At 45.8% G+C, this 17,825-nt stretch overlaps 1 protein-coding gene across 1 annotated transcript in view; it reads right to left on the reverse strand.

The window, feature by feature from the left end:
* SF3B2 (splicing factor 3b subunit 2) overlaps positions 1 to 15,439 on the reverse strand; it is a 29,284-nt gene extending 13,845 nt beyond the window's left edge. Inside the window, exons 1-12 of the mRNA XM_087880953.1 lie at positions 15,248 to 15,439; positions 12,054 to 12,100; positions 10,305 to 10,382; positions 9,136 to 9,378; positions 7,745 to 7,853; positions 7,382 to 7,467; positions 6,374 to 6,479; positions 5,502 to 5,590; positions 3,567 to 3,767; positions 2,449 to 2,583; positions 1,838 to 1,918; positions 12 to 239 (exon numbers count right to left, since the gene is read on the reverse strand). Of these exons, the coding sequence (XP_087737079.1) occupies positions 12 to 239; positions 1,838 to 1,918; positions 2,449 to 2,583; positions 3,567 to 3,767; positions 5,502 to 5,590; positions 6,374 to 6,479; positions 7,382 to 7,467; positions 7,745 to 7,853; positions 9,136 to 9,378; positions 10,305 to 10,382; positions 12,054 to 12,100; positions 15,248 to 15,368 (1,524 nt within the window). The 5' untranslated portion in view covers positions 15,369 to 15,439. The remainder of the gene's footprint in view (positions 1 to 11; positions 240 to 1,837; positions 1,919 to 2,448; positions 2,584 to 3,566; positions 3,768 to 5,501; positions 5,591 to 6,373; positions 6,480 to 7,381; positions 7,468 to 7,744; positions 7,854 to 9,135; positions 9,379 to 10,304; positions 10,383 to 12,053; positions 12,101 to 15,247) is intronic.
* Positions 15,440 to 17,825: the final 2,386 nt, after the last annotated feature.

The following is a 17,825-nucleotide window of genomic DNA, read 5'->3' on the forward strand; positions in this document are numbered from 1 at the left end:
TCCTTCCACACCTTTTCCTGCAGGGCTTCTCTCATCTCCTGGATCCCGGTGCGCTTAATGAATTCTGGCAGCTCAAACGGCGGCTTCTCGATGCCTCTCTTCCCCTGGAGATATTTGCGTTTGAAACACCAGTGGCGGGGCACGGGGACCGAGTTGCGGGTGGCCTTCAAGTGGACTAGCAGCTTGGGATCCTGCGCCGTCACGTCGTGCATCTCCACCACATCGGGGCGGGCCACCAGCTGCAGGGAATCAAAAAGACAAATAAATAAATAAAGTCCATTCTCCTGGGTCAGGGGTTGGCAACCTGCGGCTCTGGAGCCGCATGTGGCTCTTTCATCCCGCTCCTGCAGCTCCCTGCAGCACAATTGATGGGGCTTTCGGTGAGGACAGGTAGAGGAAAAAGGACGCCATGCTAGGAGGAGACACTATGGTGAGAGAACCGGAGTTCCAGTCAGCTCCAGAATTTAACAGGGGGCTTCCAATTAGGACCTTTGTGGCTCTTTGAGTGTTTAAGGTTGCCGACCCCTGTCCTGGGTTTTTCAACTGCCTTTCTTTCTTTCTTTCTTTCTTTCTTTCTTTCTTTCTTTCTTTCTTTCTTTCTTTCTTTCTTTCTTTCTTTCATCTAATCTGTCTGTCTGTCTATCTAATTTCTATATCTGTGTCTATCTAATCGATCTATCGATCGATCTATGTATATATCTAGGTATGTATCTATCATCTATCTATCCTCTATTATATCTGTATCTATCTATTCTATCTATCCAATTATCTATCTCTCTATCAATCATCTATCTATCTTTCTATCTCTCTATCTCCCTATCATCTATCTATCTATCATCTATCTATCTAATTATCTATCTATCTATCTCTATTCTCTATTATATCTGTGTCTATCTAATCTGTCTGTCTGTCTATCCTCTTATATCTGTGCCTATCTATCTATCTATCTATCTATCTATCTATCTATCTATCTATCTATCTATCTATCTATCTATCTCTTTCTCTCTATTTATCATCTATATATCTATTTATATTTATCTATCAATCTATCTATCATCTATATATCTATCATCTATCTATCTATCCATCCATCCATCCATCCATCCATCCATCCATCCATCCATCCATCCATCCATCCATCTCTTTCTCTCTATCCCTCTAATCTACCTTAATAAAGATGGGATACAAATAAATAAACAATACAACCACTTCTACGTTCAAAGAAATAACAACAATCCATAGAGTAGCTTAAAGTACTCATAATCCACATACTAAAAACCAGTATTCGTTCAACATTCTTCTCCTAATTTCATCTATAATATAGTAAAATATCAAATGGAAATTATGTTGTGTTTGTAAAAAGCTACATTATTTCTATGGTCTTCAATCATAGGACTTCTCCAGGCCCAGCCAGAGAAATCACAACCTCAGGAGTCCTAAAAAAATCCACTTTACACACCAGGGAGAACAATATCTCTCATCCTAGAAAAGGTTAAAAGAAAGCAGAAGGAAGGAAGGAAGGAAGGAAGGAAGGAAGGAAGGAAGGAAGGAAGGAAGGAAGGAAGGAAGGAAGGAAGGGGGGGAGAAAGAAGGAGGAGGATTGTGGGCACCCTGGTGCCCCCTGAGCTTGGTTATTTTCTTGTAGACATTTCATTACCCAACTAGGTAACATCATCAGTGCTAGATGGAGTGGGGCTTGCAGAGTGGAGGAAGAGGGGGGAGATGAAGGTGGGAGGAGGAGGAAAGAGTATTAAATATGTTTACCGAGTTACTTATAAAGTAAAAAGGCAGCGTAAAAATTTGGTAAATGAATAAATAAAAGAAATGGAAGCCATACCTGCTTCAGCTCGGCCACGGTAAAACGGTTCATCCGCCTCAGTTTCTTCTTGGACAATTTGGGAACTTCTGGCTTCTTTTCCTGAATTATTTTTTTTGGGGGGGGGAGAGAGAGAGACCTGTCACTTCCTCTAACAATTATGATTATCCCGTCGTATCATGTCAGTGCAGGTTTCTTAGCTACATAGCCATTTTTCCCTGTAATCTTACAGGGGAAGCTTATATAAGACATATATGACATATGTGCTGAGACAAGTCCCTTTTTTTGCCACCCGTCCTCAAGAATCTTTCTTATTTATTTATTTATTTATTTATTTATTTATTTATTTATTTATTTATTTATTTATTTATTTATTTATTTATTATTTTTATTTTTATTATTTTATTATTCAAACTTCTATACCGCCCTTCTCCTTTCGGACTCAGGGCGGTGAACAGCCACCCTGAATCTTAAACTGTGGGATGGACTGCCCCTACAGCTGGAGGTTTCATTTCTGTTCTAACAACCCGAAACCAAGAAACTTCTTTTTCTTTCGTTGCAGGTTCACACAGAAGGCTAAAAAGAGCAGGAAAACGGGGTGTTTCCCATCAGCCAGCCACACCCACACTCACCTGCTCATCGTCGGAGCTGTCGTCGCTGTCCTTCCGTTCTTCCTCAAACCCCTTCTTCTTCGGCAGAGCCGAAGCGGCCAACTTGTCGGTTTTCTCCGGTTCTTTCTCCTTGTCCTTCTTAACGTCGTCGGTCAGCTGTGAGGAAAGGAGGACAAGAGTTGGGGAAGGGAATTCTCAGAAGGCGGGAACAAGTTACAGGCGGCCCTCGGCTTACAAGCGTTCGTTGCGGGGCCTTTCAAAGTTACGACGGCACTGGGGGAAAAAGGGCTGTTTTTCACACGACCGTCGCAGCAAAAAAAAAAAAAAAACCCATCACGTGATCAAAATTCAGATCAGCTTGGCAACGGGTTCGTATTTATGACTGTTGCTGGGTCCCTTCCAATGAGCTGAGTCCATGGGGATGCCACATCCCAGCTCCCTCAAAGTGTCTGGAGGACACATTCTTGAAATGAAGTTCCCACAACTTCCAAAGGCAACTTCTGTTCCATCATTTGATTGTTCTCACTGTCAGGAAATTCCTCCTTATTTCTAGGTTGAATCTCTCCTTGGTCAGTTTCCATCCATTCTTCCTTGTCTGGCCTTCTGGTGCTTTGGAGAATAGCTTGACCCCCTTCCTCCTCTCTGGGGCAGCCCCTCAAATATTGGAAGATGCTTTCCTGTCTCCCCCGGTCCTTCTCTTCTCTAGACTAGCCAGGCCCAGTTCCTGCAACCGTTCATCGTATGTTTGAACCTCCAGTCCCCTCATCCTGGTTGCTCTTCTCTGCACTCTTTCTAGAGTCTCAACATCTAGAACAGTGGTTCCCAACCTTTTTTTGGCCATGCCCCACCTAAGCATCTCTAAAATCTTGATGCCCCCACCCTTGACATATAATTCTTACTATCCAAAAAGTGAACTCCTACTCATGCCGAGGAAGCCCAAAAGGCCATTAACTTGATTTAAACAAGGTTCCAATTGCCCCCATTAAAAATCAAATTCCCCCCCCCGTGAGGCGTGGGCCCCACGTTGGGAACCATGGATCTAGAGTCTCAACCACAGGGAAAAGATCTACCTCCACCCCTGACCTGTGTGTGTCTTTGCATCTCCGCCCCGATCTCTGGAACCCCAGATCTGATCATACCTTGAATGCCTCAAAGATCCTTTTGAAGAAGATGAAATTGGGATCGTAGATTTCCGGCTCTTCGGTCACGTACTCGATTTCCAGGGGAGCATCGCTTCCCGATTCTTCCCCGTGTCCTTTGCCAGCCTGGGGAACCTGGTTACTTTTAGAAGGGGCGTTTTGCTTCTTTTTTTTCTTCCGGTTCCGTCGTTTGCGGTTTTTCTGTTCAGGGGATTCGAGAAAAGATAACCTCCGTTAGCAGAGGGTTAGCTTCCTACTACAAGGAGCTGCTGGTACAAGTTCTACAGAGGAATGATGGAGTCTGTCATCTGCACCTCTGTCACTGTCTGGTTTGGCTCTGCAACCCAACAAGGCAGACACAGACTTCAGAGGATCGTTAGAAGTGCAGAAAAAACCATGGCTACCAACCTTCTTTCCATGGAGGACCTGTATACTGCACGAGTCAAAAAGAGGGCTGGGAACATATCTGCAGACCCCTCGCATCCTGGACATCAACTGTCTCAACTCCTACCCTCAAAACGACGCTATATAGAGCACTGCACACCAGAACAACTAGACACAAGGACAGTTTTTTCCCCAAACACCATCACTCTGCTAAACGAATAATTCCCTCAACACTGTCAAACTATTCACTAAGTCTGCACTACTATTAATCTTCTCATCGTTCCTATCACTCATCTCCTCCCACTTATGACTCTATGACTGTAACTTTGTTGCTGGTATCCTTACGATTTATATTGACTGTTTCATAATATGATTTGACTGCTTATTTGTACCCTGTGACTATCATTAAGTGTTGTACCTTATGATTCTTGACGAACGTATCTTGTCTTTTTATGTACACTTGAGAGCATATGCACCAAAGACAAATTCCGTGTGTGTCCAATCACACTTGGCCAGTAAAGAATTCTATTCTATTCTATTCTATTCTATTCTATTCTATTCTATTCTATTCTATTCTATTCTATTCTATTCTATTCCCATGGGGGGGGGGGGGCGCTAAGGGAAACCAAGGGGCTAGTTTTGTATTGATCTGCGGGAAATTCACATTCCACCTGACTCTCCTGTAACCAGCCTCTCTTAGTAAAAGTGCCTTTCACTTCCATCAAATGTAATCGAGAGTCTCACTTTCCTAGGGGATCAGACTCGACAGGTCTGACACCAGCAGCGTCAGAAACGAACCGAGGATCTTTTTCCATGCAAAAGGAAGCAACCTGGTCTCTGAGCTGCAGCCTTTCCCAAGTCCTTGCTGACCCAGCCTGTTCTGACCTAGGCTTCCTGAGACAGCAAAAAGCACACAATTAGTCCCCAAAACCCTCTTTTTATTTCAACCGCTGTGAATTATGTTCATTCACAGCCCGTAATGAGGCACAAAGAGTTTGTAAAGAGTCCGATAGAAGTCTGCCACAGTCCTTCAGGATAAGGCTGATGAGTACCCACCTTTATCTCCCTTGACACGCTGCCAAAGACTTAATTGACAATTAGCTTTGCAAGGCCACACGGAGCAGAGTCAAAACGGAGCTTCAGAATTTAAACCGATCAGAACGAACAAAGATGCTTCCTGCAAAGGCTCACGTGCCTTTGCTCCTCCTTTATGTCTTATGGGAAGGGCCAATCTTCTCCAAGCCTTACTCCTGAGTCGTCCCTTTTGTCTTAACTGTTCTTGCCTTCTGGCAGCTCTGCGCATGCGCGCACTGGGAACAGGCTCCCCCTGTTCCTCTGCCTCGCTGATGTCCAACTCTGGAGGCTCTGGAGTCAGCACATAACTTACCAGATGGCCCTGGCCCTCTCTCTGCCTCTGACGCAGAGCTCTCGTCCGAACCTTCCGCGGACTCCAAGACAGGCCCATGTTCCTCCCCAGCCTCCTCACATTCTGACTCCGCTGCCAGCTCCGCAGGCTGCCGGCAGACCACAACACAGCCCGATTCCTCTCACCTCTTTCTTAGACAGGGCCGAAGCGTCGTCTTCAGCATCGGAGGCAGAGATGCCAGCCAGCGCCCTCAGCTCGGTCTCCATGTCATCGTCTGCAAGGAAGGCAAAATTGGGGCGGAGATTAGCGGGGTGAGGGGGAGATAAAAAAATGGAAACACACCAGCCCCTCCCCAAAAGGAAGATTACACGTAGCCCTTGAGTTACAACAGTTCATTTAGTGACCTTTTGACGTTACAACGGCACTGAAAAAAGTGGCTTATGACCGTTTTTCACTCTTAGGACCGTTGCAGCATCCTAATAGTCCCATAATCAAAATTTGGACACTCGGCAAGGGACTCGTATTTATGACGGTTGCAGTGTCCCAGGGTCATGTGATCCCCTTTTGCGACTGTCTGACGAGCAAAGTCAGTGGGGAAGCCAGATTCACTTAACAACCTTGTTATTAACTTAACAACTGCAGTAATTCACTTCACAATGGTGGCAAAATAGGTCGTAAGACGGGGCAAAACTCACTTAACAAATGTCTCACTTAGCAACAGAAATTTTGGGCTCAGCTGTGGTCGTAATTTGAGGTCTACTTGTAGTTATGCAGATCATTGCTTTAGTCTGGCAAGATATGGGCGAACAACCCTAGAGAAACTATGCAGAAGCAATTCCAGGTGTCGTTCTTTAAGTTGACATTAACCCGGCCAATCTGTTGCAGATTCCCCATTTGTTTCCACTATTATCATGAGGACTAGGAACTTTTTTAAAAAAAGGGAAAGAAAAGATTCCAAGTCTGGTCCCAGCAATATAATTTCATAATCCGTCTGTCTGTAGCAGGGATGGATGTCTCTGTACTAGACTTCCCAGGAACCCTACTATTGGTCCTTTACCTGTGGCGCCGGGTACAGATGTGAGCTCTTCCTGACGGATCTCCTTAAGCTGAAGGATCTTTTCCAAGGCTTGAGGAATTTTTGGGCCCACCCCTGAATCATCGATCTGGAAAGGTCAAAATCAACACTCAAGATCATCAGCCGTCTGCGAATTTCATTCATGCAAAACAATTCAGGCTTGGATATCCTTTCGCTTTAGGAAACAGTGGGCAAAGAGAAAAGGCATTTGAGCGGGTAAACTTTGTCATGAATCAGGCTAAGAACCGTCTGGAAAGAGGACACCATTTTTTTTTAACCACAGAGGTAAGTCCGCTGACTCATGTGCCTGCTTCCAGGAGCCCTGACAGCTTTGGAAGCCATATTAACCCCGGAAGCTTCCATGCTGCCACCTAATTGCGCTTGGGAAAGTAGAAGGGGGGATCTAGTAGAGGGATTGTAGTTAGACATAATAGCATTCTTCCCTTCAGTCAAGGTCATGCTGTTCCTGCAACTGGAGGAGGAGTGGTTGCAGTAATGGCTCAAGTTGGGACGGATGGTGATTGGGCCATGTGATGGACTGATAGATGCAGGGGGCTGGATTTGGGGTTTTGATTTACTGAGGGAAAACCCGAAACTCTCAGATTCGGGTTTTCCCAGACGTGCCAGTATTCCTACTCTAATAAATGGGAACTTTGAGAAAATGCCTGTCTCGGAGTTTTTAATTGGAGTTGGGTTGTTCTGGAACGCTGACACGCACGTTGTACAAGGGAAAACCAGATCTCTCCTTGAACCCAGATAGCAGACAAAATTCTTAGGCAGTTTCCAATTAATTGAATCCCATTCCTACTTAAGGTGCTGATGTATCAATACTTGGCTGGTTTCCCCCCCCCCCTTCCTCCCTTACCTACACATAGCTCAATTTCTCCTCCTACAAATTGAATGGACGGATGGATGAATGCATGGATGGATGGATTTAAGAACAGCCTTGTTTCCCCTCTGTTGGCCACCTCTGGCCATAAATGGACTTACCTCCCGACTGTCTTCTCCCGGAGGAGGTGGGGGGCCACGGGGTCTTGAGCTCGCTATTCCCATGGGAGAGCTGGAAGCGGTGTTTACTGGAATAGGGAAACCGAGACTCAAATTAGCTGAAGCAATACCATTTTTTGTCATTTCCTCACTTAAAAGACAAAGCAGGGAACACCGTGAGTGCTGGAAGGGAGCGGAGTTTGGTCTCAACTGTAAGCAACAGCTTAAACAAGGAATTGTTGCTGAAGAATACCAACATCGACAGGGCAAGTCACTTGCATATAAATAGTGAAAATCACACTCCCTTCCCAGCACTGATGATGTTTCCTAGTTACCAACCTCCTGTCCTGGCCCAAAAGCACTTACGTCTGGGGTGGCCTTGAGGTCTTGAGAGCAGATCTGGAACTGTCCGAGGTACTGAAGGGGCTAGCTTTGACATCTCTTGCTGGCGCGCCTGCTCCATTAGGACAGCTGCCTGTGGCGGGAGGCGGGGGGGCGGGAGAGGAACAGAGGTGGGAGGGTGAGAAAGGAGAGTCAACGCAGGTTTGCAACCCTGCAAACTTTTCTATCAAACTTTTGACCCGCCACCTAGGAATGGCTGCAAAGCAAATAGAGGCCGTTTCACCATTGCATGCCGATCCTTCTCTAAAGGATCGGCATGGAATCCGATTGGGTCCCTACCTGTGGGTTACAGGTAGGACCCACAATCGAGCCCAGAATTTATGTTGTCGAGTGAGAAAATTTGGGAAGCGAGTTTTGCCCCCATTTTATGACCTCCCTTGCCACCTTTGCGAAGCGGATCACCGCGGTCGCTTAAACGAGCAGCCCGGTTGTTAAGTGAACCGGGTTTCCCCGTGGACTTGGCTTCTCAGGTCTCAAAAACAGGATCACGCGATTCCCGGGAGGCTGCGACCGTCATCAATGTGAGCCAGTTGTCGAGCATCCGAAGGTAAATCACGTGTCCATGGGGATGCGGCATTGTTTGTCAGTGGGAAAATGATCAGCCGGTCACTTTTTTCAGCGCCGTCGTAACTTTGTTCTTATTAGGTCTTATTTTCGGGGTAGTTACCCCCGTGGTGGGATTCAAACAATTTAACAACCGGTTCTCTGCCCTAATGACCAGCTCGGTAGGCATGGCTTGGTGGTCATGTGACTGTGTGGGCGTGGCCAACTCAACATCACTCACATTGTAACACCTTAGCTGTTACAATGTAATAAGGGTTAACCAGAGAGGCAGTTTCTGTAAGCAGGGCAATAAAGATTAGGCTAGAAACAACAGCAGAATGTTTCCTTCCTGCCTTCCTTACAGGATTAGCCCTGGTTCTCCAAACTGCTTAGAAAGTTAACAACCGGTTCTCCCGAATAGGTGCGAACAGGCTGAATCCCACCACTGAGTTACCCATTAGTTCAGTAAATTTGAGTCTTTCGCCTTGTAGAGAGTAAGAGGCAACCCAGTCCAGGCATTTTATGTGCGAGAAAGAGGGTGAAGACAGTTCCTCCTTAATAATTCACAGAGTGTACCATAGATACCGAGGCAAGATTCTCTCTATAGGCATGGAAATCATAGAAAACTCAGCTTGGAAAAATCATTGTGTGTCATTTTGGGGTGTTTTGGGCCTGACAGATTCTAAGAGCCAGAGTGGAAGACAATGGAAAGATGCCAAATTAAGGAAGGCAAGCTGGTGGGCTATTACCCACATACGTGCACCCCCCCCATACACATACCTGTGCATTTTCAAAGCAAGGTGTGTCGTTACCTGCTTGCCTCTCTCCTCCTGTTGGATCAACATGGCGGCCTGTTGCTGAGCCAGCTTCAGTCGCTCTTCTTCGGGCAATGAGGAAGGATCCATCTGCATGCGAAGAGGCGCGCCTATAGTGGGAGGCGGTGGAGGGGGTCCCACACCCATGGGGAAGCTGAGGCCCATGCCAGGAGGAGGGGGAGGGGGAGGCTGCATCGGGGGCATGCCCATTGGAGGAGGGGGCAAAGGAATGCCTTGGACCTGCACAAGAGAGAAAGAGGCATTAGTCCCAAGAAGCATCTTCTGGACTTGCTAGCTTCAGAAATTGGGAACGCTGCAAAAGTCGTAACTGTTGCGTCCCTTTCTAGATCGGGACTCCCTACGCACAGTCACTCATGCCCTCGTCACCTCCCGTCTGGACTATTGTAACGCTCTCTACATGGGGCTCCCCTTGAGGAGCACTCGGAGGCTCCAACTAGCGCAGAGTGCGGCTGCGCAGGTGGTTATGGGAGCGTCGTGGCGTTCCCATGTAACACCTCTCCTGCGCGAGCTGCACTGGCTCCCAGTGGTCTTCCGGGTGCACTTCAAGGTTTTGGTTATCACCTTTAGAGCGTTCCATGGCTTAGGACCTGGTTATTTATGGGACCGCCTGCTACCACCAATAGCCTCCCACCGGCCAGTACGCTCCCATAGAGAGGGTCTTCTCAGGGTGCCGTCGGCCAAACAATGTCGACTAGCGGCCCCTAGGGGGAGAGCTTTCTCTGTGGGGGCACCTACGATCTGGAACGAGCTCCCCCTGGAGATACGGAGGATCCCGGATCTGCGCACCTTCCATCACGCGCTCAAGATTTTTTTATTTCATCAAGCTGGCCTGACCTAATTCTTTTCCCCTTTTAAATGTAAATTTTAATTTGTTTTTAAATTATTGGGTATTTTAAATTTGTCTCAGCCAAATTATTTAATTCGTTTTTATTCTATTTTAAATTTTTGTATTTATGTGTTTTATTCTGTGGCTGTTCACCGCCCTGAGTCCTTCGGGAGTAGGGTGGTATATAAATCCAATAAAAACAAAAAAAAACAAAAAAAAACTGTAAAAAAGGGTCCTAAGTCACTTTTTTCCAGTTCCGTTGTAACTTTGAACGGTCACTAAATGAACCTGTTGTAAATTGAGGATTATCTGTACTTACTGGTCCTGGCAAGGGAGGTGGGGCTGGATTGTCTCCATCATCTCCTCTTAGAACAGGCCTGGTAAGCAGAATTCCCGTCTGTTAAGAAAAATGAAAAGGAAAAAAAAATGGAGGAAAATAAATCAACTACCGTATTAAGACGATCCGAAGTATAAGACACACCTAGCTGTGGGGGAAGAAAATAAGAAAAAAAAAATTATCTGCCTCTGCCTCCCAGCAATTTGCTCCTTGCAGCAAACAGTAAACAGCGTCGTCAGCTTCAGCACAGCCTGATTTAGCACAACAAGCTGATTGGCGGTTGGATCTGCCTCCCGGAATACTTCCTATCAGCTGTTCCAGTCAGCGGGGGCCGCCGCCTGGAACAGGCCGTAAATGGGACACGCAGAGGCCAAAAATGGTGCATGCGGAGGCCAAAAATGGGATGCACAGAGGCCAAAAATGGAGTGCGCAGAGGCGGCGATAGATGACAGTGCCGATGGGCGCAGCCTGGAACAGCTGATAGGCGGTATTCCGGGAGGACAATCCAACCGGCAATCAGCTGCTGGTGCTAAATCAGGCTATTCTGAAGCTGACCACGCTGTTTGCTATTGCTGCAAGGAGGTAAATTGCTGGGAGGTAGAAGCTGAAGGGTGAGGGCCAGCGGGTGGGCGGGGCTTCGGCAACATTCGCTGTACAAGATGCACAGACATTTCCACCCACTTTTTTTGGGGGGGGGGAGAAGTGCATCTTATACTCCGAAAAGTACTGTATTTTCAACTTGAAATCTAAAATAGTTCTCTCTAGCAAAAGTGATGGTCTAGAACAGTATTTCCCACCTTAAAGATGTGTGGACTTCAATTTTTAAATTGCCCAGCCAGTAAAATTGGAATTCTGTCTATCCATCTATCCATTGTCTCTTGCCTGCTTCAATACTTTAATTGCTATGCATTTTTTTTTTTTTTAAATTGCCTCCCAAATTCCTCTCCTGGATCTCTCTCTCTGTCAGAATCTGTTTCTTGGCTATTCAATCTAGGTATTTCTCCCACCTCTACCCTCTTCCACTGTCTAGTTCCCAAAGTTTCTGCCCAGGCCCCTATCTCCCTTTCAAACGCTCTTAATACATTTCCCCCCTGGTTTAATTCATCAATCACGGTTATTTCCATTGTTGCCGCCTCTTGCTCAAAGAGGGTTTTTAACAGCTGTCTAACACAGGGGTCTGCAACCTTAAACACTCAAAAGAGCCATTTGGACCCCTTTCCCACAGAAAAGAAAACACCGGGAGCCAAAAAATCCTTCCCGTGCCTGACTATTTCTTGAGCGGCCACAAAACTAGCATATGTAGTTGAATTAAACGTTCTGTTTTCTTCTGAAACTTTTCTTCCATTTATCCATGGTTGACCTCTACCGGGGGTTAAAAAGCTCAATAAATCGCGTGCTGGCGGGTGTTGCACATTGGTGGTTGTGACACATATTTTGAGTGACAAGGAGCCGCAGCAGAGGGGTGAGCCATATGCGGCTCCAGAGTTGCAGGTTGCTGACCCCTGGTCTAACATAACACCTAACATTTCTATGTTACTTTCTTAGCGCCCGAAATTCCTGTTTCTTCCTGGACTGGATTAGACTAAAATAATCCTGGTTTATAGAATCTAGCTGTGTATACTCAGATTCCCCAGTGATTTGGCCTTCCTTTCTATGACCTGCCAGCCGGTTACAGTAAAAAAAAACCCATAAACGATTGCTTTTTTCTGATCACAAGAAATAAGGTCTCACCTGAAGAGTATATGTTTGTAGTCGTTCCAGGAGCTCTTCACGGCTACCTGGAAAAGGAACAAAAATAAAATAATTCAGAGATGATGCTGTAAAGCAAGATGGGAGATTAATCTTCGCCAATCATTCTCCATACAGGAGAAAAAATTCAGAAAGTTCTCCAGGAAGAAAATGTGCTACAGCAAAAAACAAACAAACCACACCAGAGCTTAGCGTGATAGGCCAATTGGGTCGCTACAGTAGCCCCTGATTTATGTATGGCTGGTTATGACGCCCCCCAAAACATATAGGTAGTCCTTGACTTACAACAGCTCACTTAGTGACCGTCCAAAGTTACAACGGCACCGAAAAAAAGTAAAATTTACGACTGTTTTTCACACCAATGAGAACCCTTGCAACATCCCCATGGTCACATGATCAAAATGAAGACACTTGGCAACGGACTCCTATTTATGACGGTTGCGGCGCCCCAAGGTCTTTTGAGCCTCTTCTGTGACCTTCTGACCAGCAAAGTCAATGGGGAAGCTGGGTTCATTTAACAACCATGTTACCATTTTAACAATCGTGATGATTCACGTTACAACCGTGGCAAGAAAGTTTGTAAATTGGAGCAAAAAAAAAACCACAGGTGGGCTGCTGCTGGTTCGGGCAAACCGGTAGTTCCGATCAGAGGCTGGCCCCGCCCACCTGCCCTGGCGCTATCACGTCCTATATAATCGCCGATTTACCGATGCCGTGCGCATGTTATAACCAGCAGCAGCCCACCACTGGACAAAACTATCTCACTTAAGCAAGAAATGTTGGGCTCTGTTGTGTTTGTAAGTCGAGGACTACCTGTACGCATGACCCAGTTCCCAAATCCCAATGGCCAGAGCCGCTGTGGTCATGTGACTGCATTTTGAGTGCTCAGCAACCGGTCCAAGCTTAAATTTTTAGAATAGCCTTAGAATAACTTGACTGTCACTTTAGAAGTACCCTAATCGGCAAGAAATTAAAAGACGCTTGCTCCTGGGATGGAAAGCTATGGCAAATCTAGACACCGTGCTAAAAAGCAGAGACATCACCCTGCCAAGAAAAGTGCGTCTAGTCAAGGCTATGGTTTTCCCAGTTGCAATGTATGGCTGGGAAACTTGGACCATAAGGAAGGCTGAGAGCCAAAGGATGGAGGCTTTTGAACTCTGGTGCTGGAGAAGGCTCCTGTGAGTCCCTTGGACTACAAGGCGATCCAACCGGTCAGTCCTAGAGGAGATCAACCCCGACTGCTCTCTAGAAGGCCAGGTCCTGAAGAGGAAACTCAAATCCTTTGGCCACCTAAGGAGAAGGAAGGACTCCCTGGAGAAGAGCCGAATGCTGGGAACGATGGAGGGCAAAAGAAGAAGGGGATGGCAGAGAGCGAGGTGGCTGGATGGAGTCATGGAAGCAGTCGGCGTGAGCTTAAATGGACTCCAGAGGATGGTAGAGGACAGGAAGGCCTGGAGGAACATTGTCCATAGGGTCGCGATGGGTCAGACACAACTTCGCAACTAACAACCACCATCGGCATACATTAAAATGAAATTTCATTGCATAACAGCTATCAAAGGGTCATTTTCTATTCTATTCTATTCTATTATTATTATTCTATTCTATTCTATTCTATTCCATTCCATTCTATTATTACCATGGGGGGGGGGGCGCTAAGGGGAACCAAGGGGTTGTCGCTCCAAGATCGCACAAAGGGACTGCACACACAACAGCAGGACAAAACAGCAACAGTGATGCTTGGAAACAAAAGGCAAGAAATACCGTTTTCCTGCAAGCAAGAACTGGTGGGACCATAAAATACAGAGTAGAAATAGAATATAGTAGAGAATAGTAGAGAATAACAGAGAAAATTAGAATAGAATAGAAAATAGAATAGAGAAGAATAGAATAGTATAGAATATAGATTAGGATAAGGATAAGGATAAGGATAGGAGTCGGAAGGGACCTTGGAGGTCTTCTAGTCCAGCCCCCTGCTCAAGCAGGAGAACCCATACCATCTCAGACAAGTGACTGTTCAGTCTCGTCTTAAAAACCTCCAGTGATGGACAACAATTCACTTAGTGACCGTTCTGAGTTACAACATCACTGGGGGGGAAAGTGCCATTTGTGTGTGTGTGTGTGTGTGTCACTGGACGACCGTTTTTCCCCCCCCCACTTACGACCGTCGCAGCATTCATTCCCCACGGTCACGTAAAAACCACATTCAGGCGCCTTCCCAACTGGCTCATTGAATACGATCCTAACAACCACCACCACCACCACCACAAGAAGCCTCTGCCAACACACCCCCCCTCTCTCTCTCTCCCCCCCCGCGCATCCTTTTTGGAAAGGTCAACAAAAACAGGTGGATTATAAAAAAATAAAAAAATAAAAAACCCTAAATCCAGTTTAAAAGCCTTGGTAGTACAGTGGTCTAAAGCACCCTGTTATTAAGACCAGCTGCCTGCAATTACTGCAGGTTCGAATCTCGCCAGGCTCAAGGTTGACTCAGCCTTCCATCCTTTCTAAGGTAGGTGAAATGAGGACCCGGTTTGTGGGGGCAATAAGCTGACTTTGTATAAATATACAAAAGGATGAAGGCTATTGCTTAGCGCACTGTAAGCCACCCTGAGTCTCCGGAGAAGGGCGGCATATAAATCAAATTAAAAAAAAAAACAAAAAAAAAAACCTCTGGTGGATGCTGGGGCCCAACCTTTTAAGGATAGCCAATGCTTCGGGGTCTTAAGTTCTTGCGCTGAATAATTAAATTAATTACATTAATTACATTAAATTAAATAATTATAACTTTATTGTCATTGTACGTGTATACACAGTATAGCCATACAACCAAATTCACTTGACACACCAAAGACCAGGTCCAACACACATAACAATAAATAAAGGGGGTCGGGGTGGACTAGATGGCCTCGAGGGGTCCCCTCCCTCTAAATTTTTCGCTGAACCGTTTGTGGTGGGGCGAGGGGCGAAGAAGATTGGCTTTCCACACGCACACAAACACACCCCGCCCTTCCTAGGCGCTTCCCTGGAAACTCGGCTTCCTAACACGTGTCTGGCTTCGCGTGATGGCCTAGTTCACACGACATATTTGAACGACCAGCGGCCCGACCTCAGGCCAAGCCAGCAGCTGGGGCCCTTCTAAATTCGGTATCCCACACCGCCGCGGTCTCCCTCACCCTGAGTCGGGGCCCCGATCTCGGCTAGCTTGGCCTGTAGCTCGTTGGGCGACCAGGCCCCGTATCCTGGCAACGGCAGCTCCCCCGCCTTGGGAGCCTCCGAGTGTCCCTCGGACGCCATCTTCTCTCCTCGCTCGAATCCGCTTGCGGGAGACCCCGCGCGGCCACCGTAAACGCTCCGTCCAATCAGCGCCCGCACCCGCCTTTTTTTTCCCCCCACCCTTTCAGCCAATGAGGGCGCCAACTCGATTTTTTTTTTTTAAAGGAAGGCGGGGCCGCTCAAGAGCTGTCAGAAGAACGGGGACCAATCGAGGACCTTGACTAGAATCGAGGGGGTGGGATCAAGAGGAACGCTAGGGAAGCGCAGAGGCTTCTGGGAGATGGGGTCTTTTTTTTGAGGCTGGGGAGTCAAAAGACACGTTTACTTGAATTGCCTCCCTGTGCTTGATTTTGGTGCGGCTGTGATTCCAGCTGGGTTGTTTGGCTTATTCCTTTTAAAATTGTAATAAAATTATAATAAACTATTTTAAAAAATTAAAGATTTATCTAGCTTTGCAGGATGCAAACATCTGTAGACATAATAGACATAAAAAATAAAGATTTATCTCAAACTGCCCAAAGAGCTGCTGATCCAGTTCTACAGAGGAATGATTTGACTCTATCATCTGCACCTCTATAACTGTCTGGTTTGGCTCTGCAACCCAACAAGACAGACACAGACTTCAGAGGATCGTTAGAACTGCAGAAAAAACCATGGCTACCAACCTGCCTTCCATTGAGGACCTGGATACTGCACGAGTCAAAAAAAGGGTTGGGAAAATATCTACAGACCCCTCGCATCCTGGACATCAACTGTTTCAATTCCTACCCTCAAAACGACGCTATAGAGCACTGCACATCAGAATAACTAGACACAAGTTTTTCCCCGAATGCCATCACTCTGCTAAACAAATAATTCCCTCAACACTATCAAATTAACTACTAAGACTGTAGTATTATTCTTCTCATCCTTAGTAGTACCTATCACTTCCCACTTATGGCTATAGTCATGTTGCTTATATCTTTATTTATTTATTTTTATTTTTATTTGATTTATATGCCGCCCTTCTCCGGAGACTCAGGGCGGCTTACAGTGCGCTAAGCAATAGCCTTCATCCTTTTGTATATTTATACAAAGTCAGCTTATTGCCCCCACAAACTGGGTCCTCATTTCACCTACCTTAGAAAGGATGGAAGGCTGAGTCAACCTTGAGCCTGGTGAGATTCGAACCTGCAGTAATTGCAGGCAGCTGGTCTTAATAACAGGGTGCTTTAGACCACTGTACTACCAAGGCTCTACAACTTATATTGTTTTTGTTTCCTAGTATGATTTGATTGCTTATTAGTATCCTGTGACTATCACTAAGTGTTGTATCTTATGATTCTTGACGAATATATATATATATTATAAACTCAGAACATATGCACCAAAGACAAATTCCAATCACACTTGGCCAATAAAGAATCCTATCCTATCCTATCCTATCCTATCCTATCCTATCCTATCCTATCCTATCCTATCCCATCCCATCCCATCCCATTCCATTCCATATTCTATTCCATTCCATATTCTATTCTATTCTATTCTATTCTATTCTATTCTATTCTATTCTATTCTATTCTATTCGTTTGCATCCTGCTACTAAAAGGAAACAAGCTTGTAGAAATCATTGTTTCCTAGCTATGCTTGTACAAAGTTAGTCCTTGACTTACAACAGTTTATTTAGTGACCATTCGAAGTTACAACGGCACTGAAAAAAAGTGACTTATGACCATTTTTCACATTTATGAAAATTGCAGCATCCCCATCGTCATGGGATCAAAATTTGGACACTTGGCAACTGGTTCATATTTATGACGGCCGCAGTGTCCTGAGGTCATGAAAATCCCCCTTTGCGACCTTCTGGCAAGCCAAATCAATGGGGAAGTCAGATTCTCTTAATGACTGTGTTATTGATTTATTAATGGCATTGATTCACTTAACAACGGTGGCAAGAAAGGTCTTAAAACGTGGGCAAAAGTCACTTAACAAACGTCTCACTTAGCAAAAGAAATTTGGGGCTCAATTTTGGTCATTAAGTCAAGGATAACCTGTAGAGGACTGAAAAAATGGTTGACTTCTTTAATCCACCCCAGCTGGTCTAGTTCTGAAAAGCCCTTTTCAAAGTTTATTTATATCTCACGTTAATTATTTTTGACAAATAAATTGAGGCAGTGAACATAGCCAAATAAACCTTCCTATTTTCCTACAACCACCAACACTGCGTTGTGAATCGGGCTGAGCGAGAGGGACTGGCCCAAAGAAACCCAGTCAGCTTTCATGCCTAAGGGGGATTGTTGTTGTCGTTAGTTGCGAAGTCGTGTCCAACCCATCCTGACCCCATGGACAACGTTCCTACAAGCCTTCCTGTCCTCTACCATCCTCCGGAGTCCATTTAAGATCACACCGGCTGCTTCAGTGACTCCATCCAGCCACCTCGCTCTCTGCCATCCCCTTCTTCTCCTTTTGCCCTCCATCGTTCCCAGCATTGGGCTCTTC

The sequence above is a fragment of the Pantherophis guttatus genome, chromosome 18 (genome assembly GCF_059756535.1).
Source record: "Pantherophis guttatus breed Tessera chromosome 18, ASM5975653v1, whole genome shotgun sequence".
Lineage (NCBI taxonomy): Eukaryota > Metazoa > Chordata > Lepidosauria > Squamata > Colubridae > Pantherophis > Pantherophis guttatus.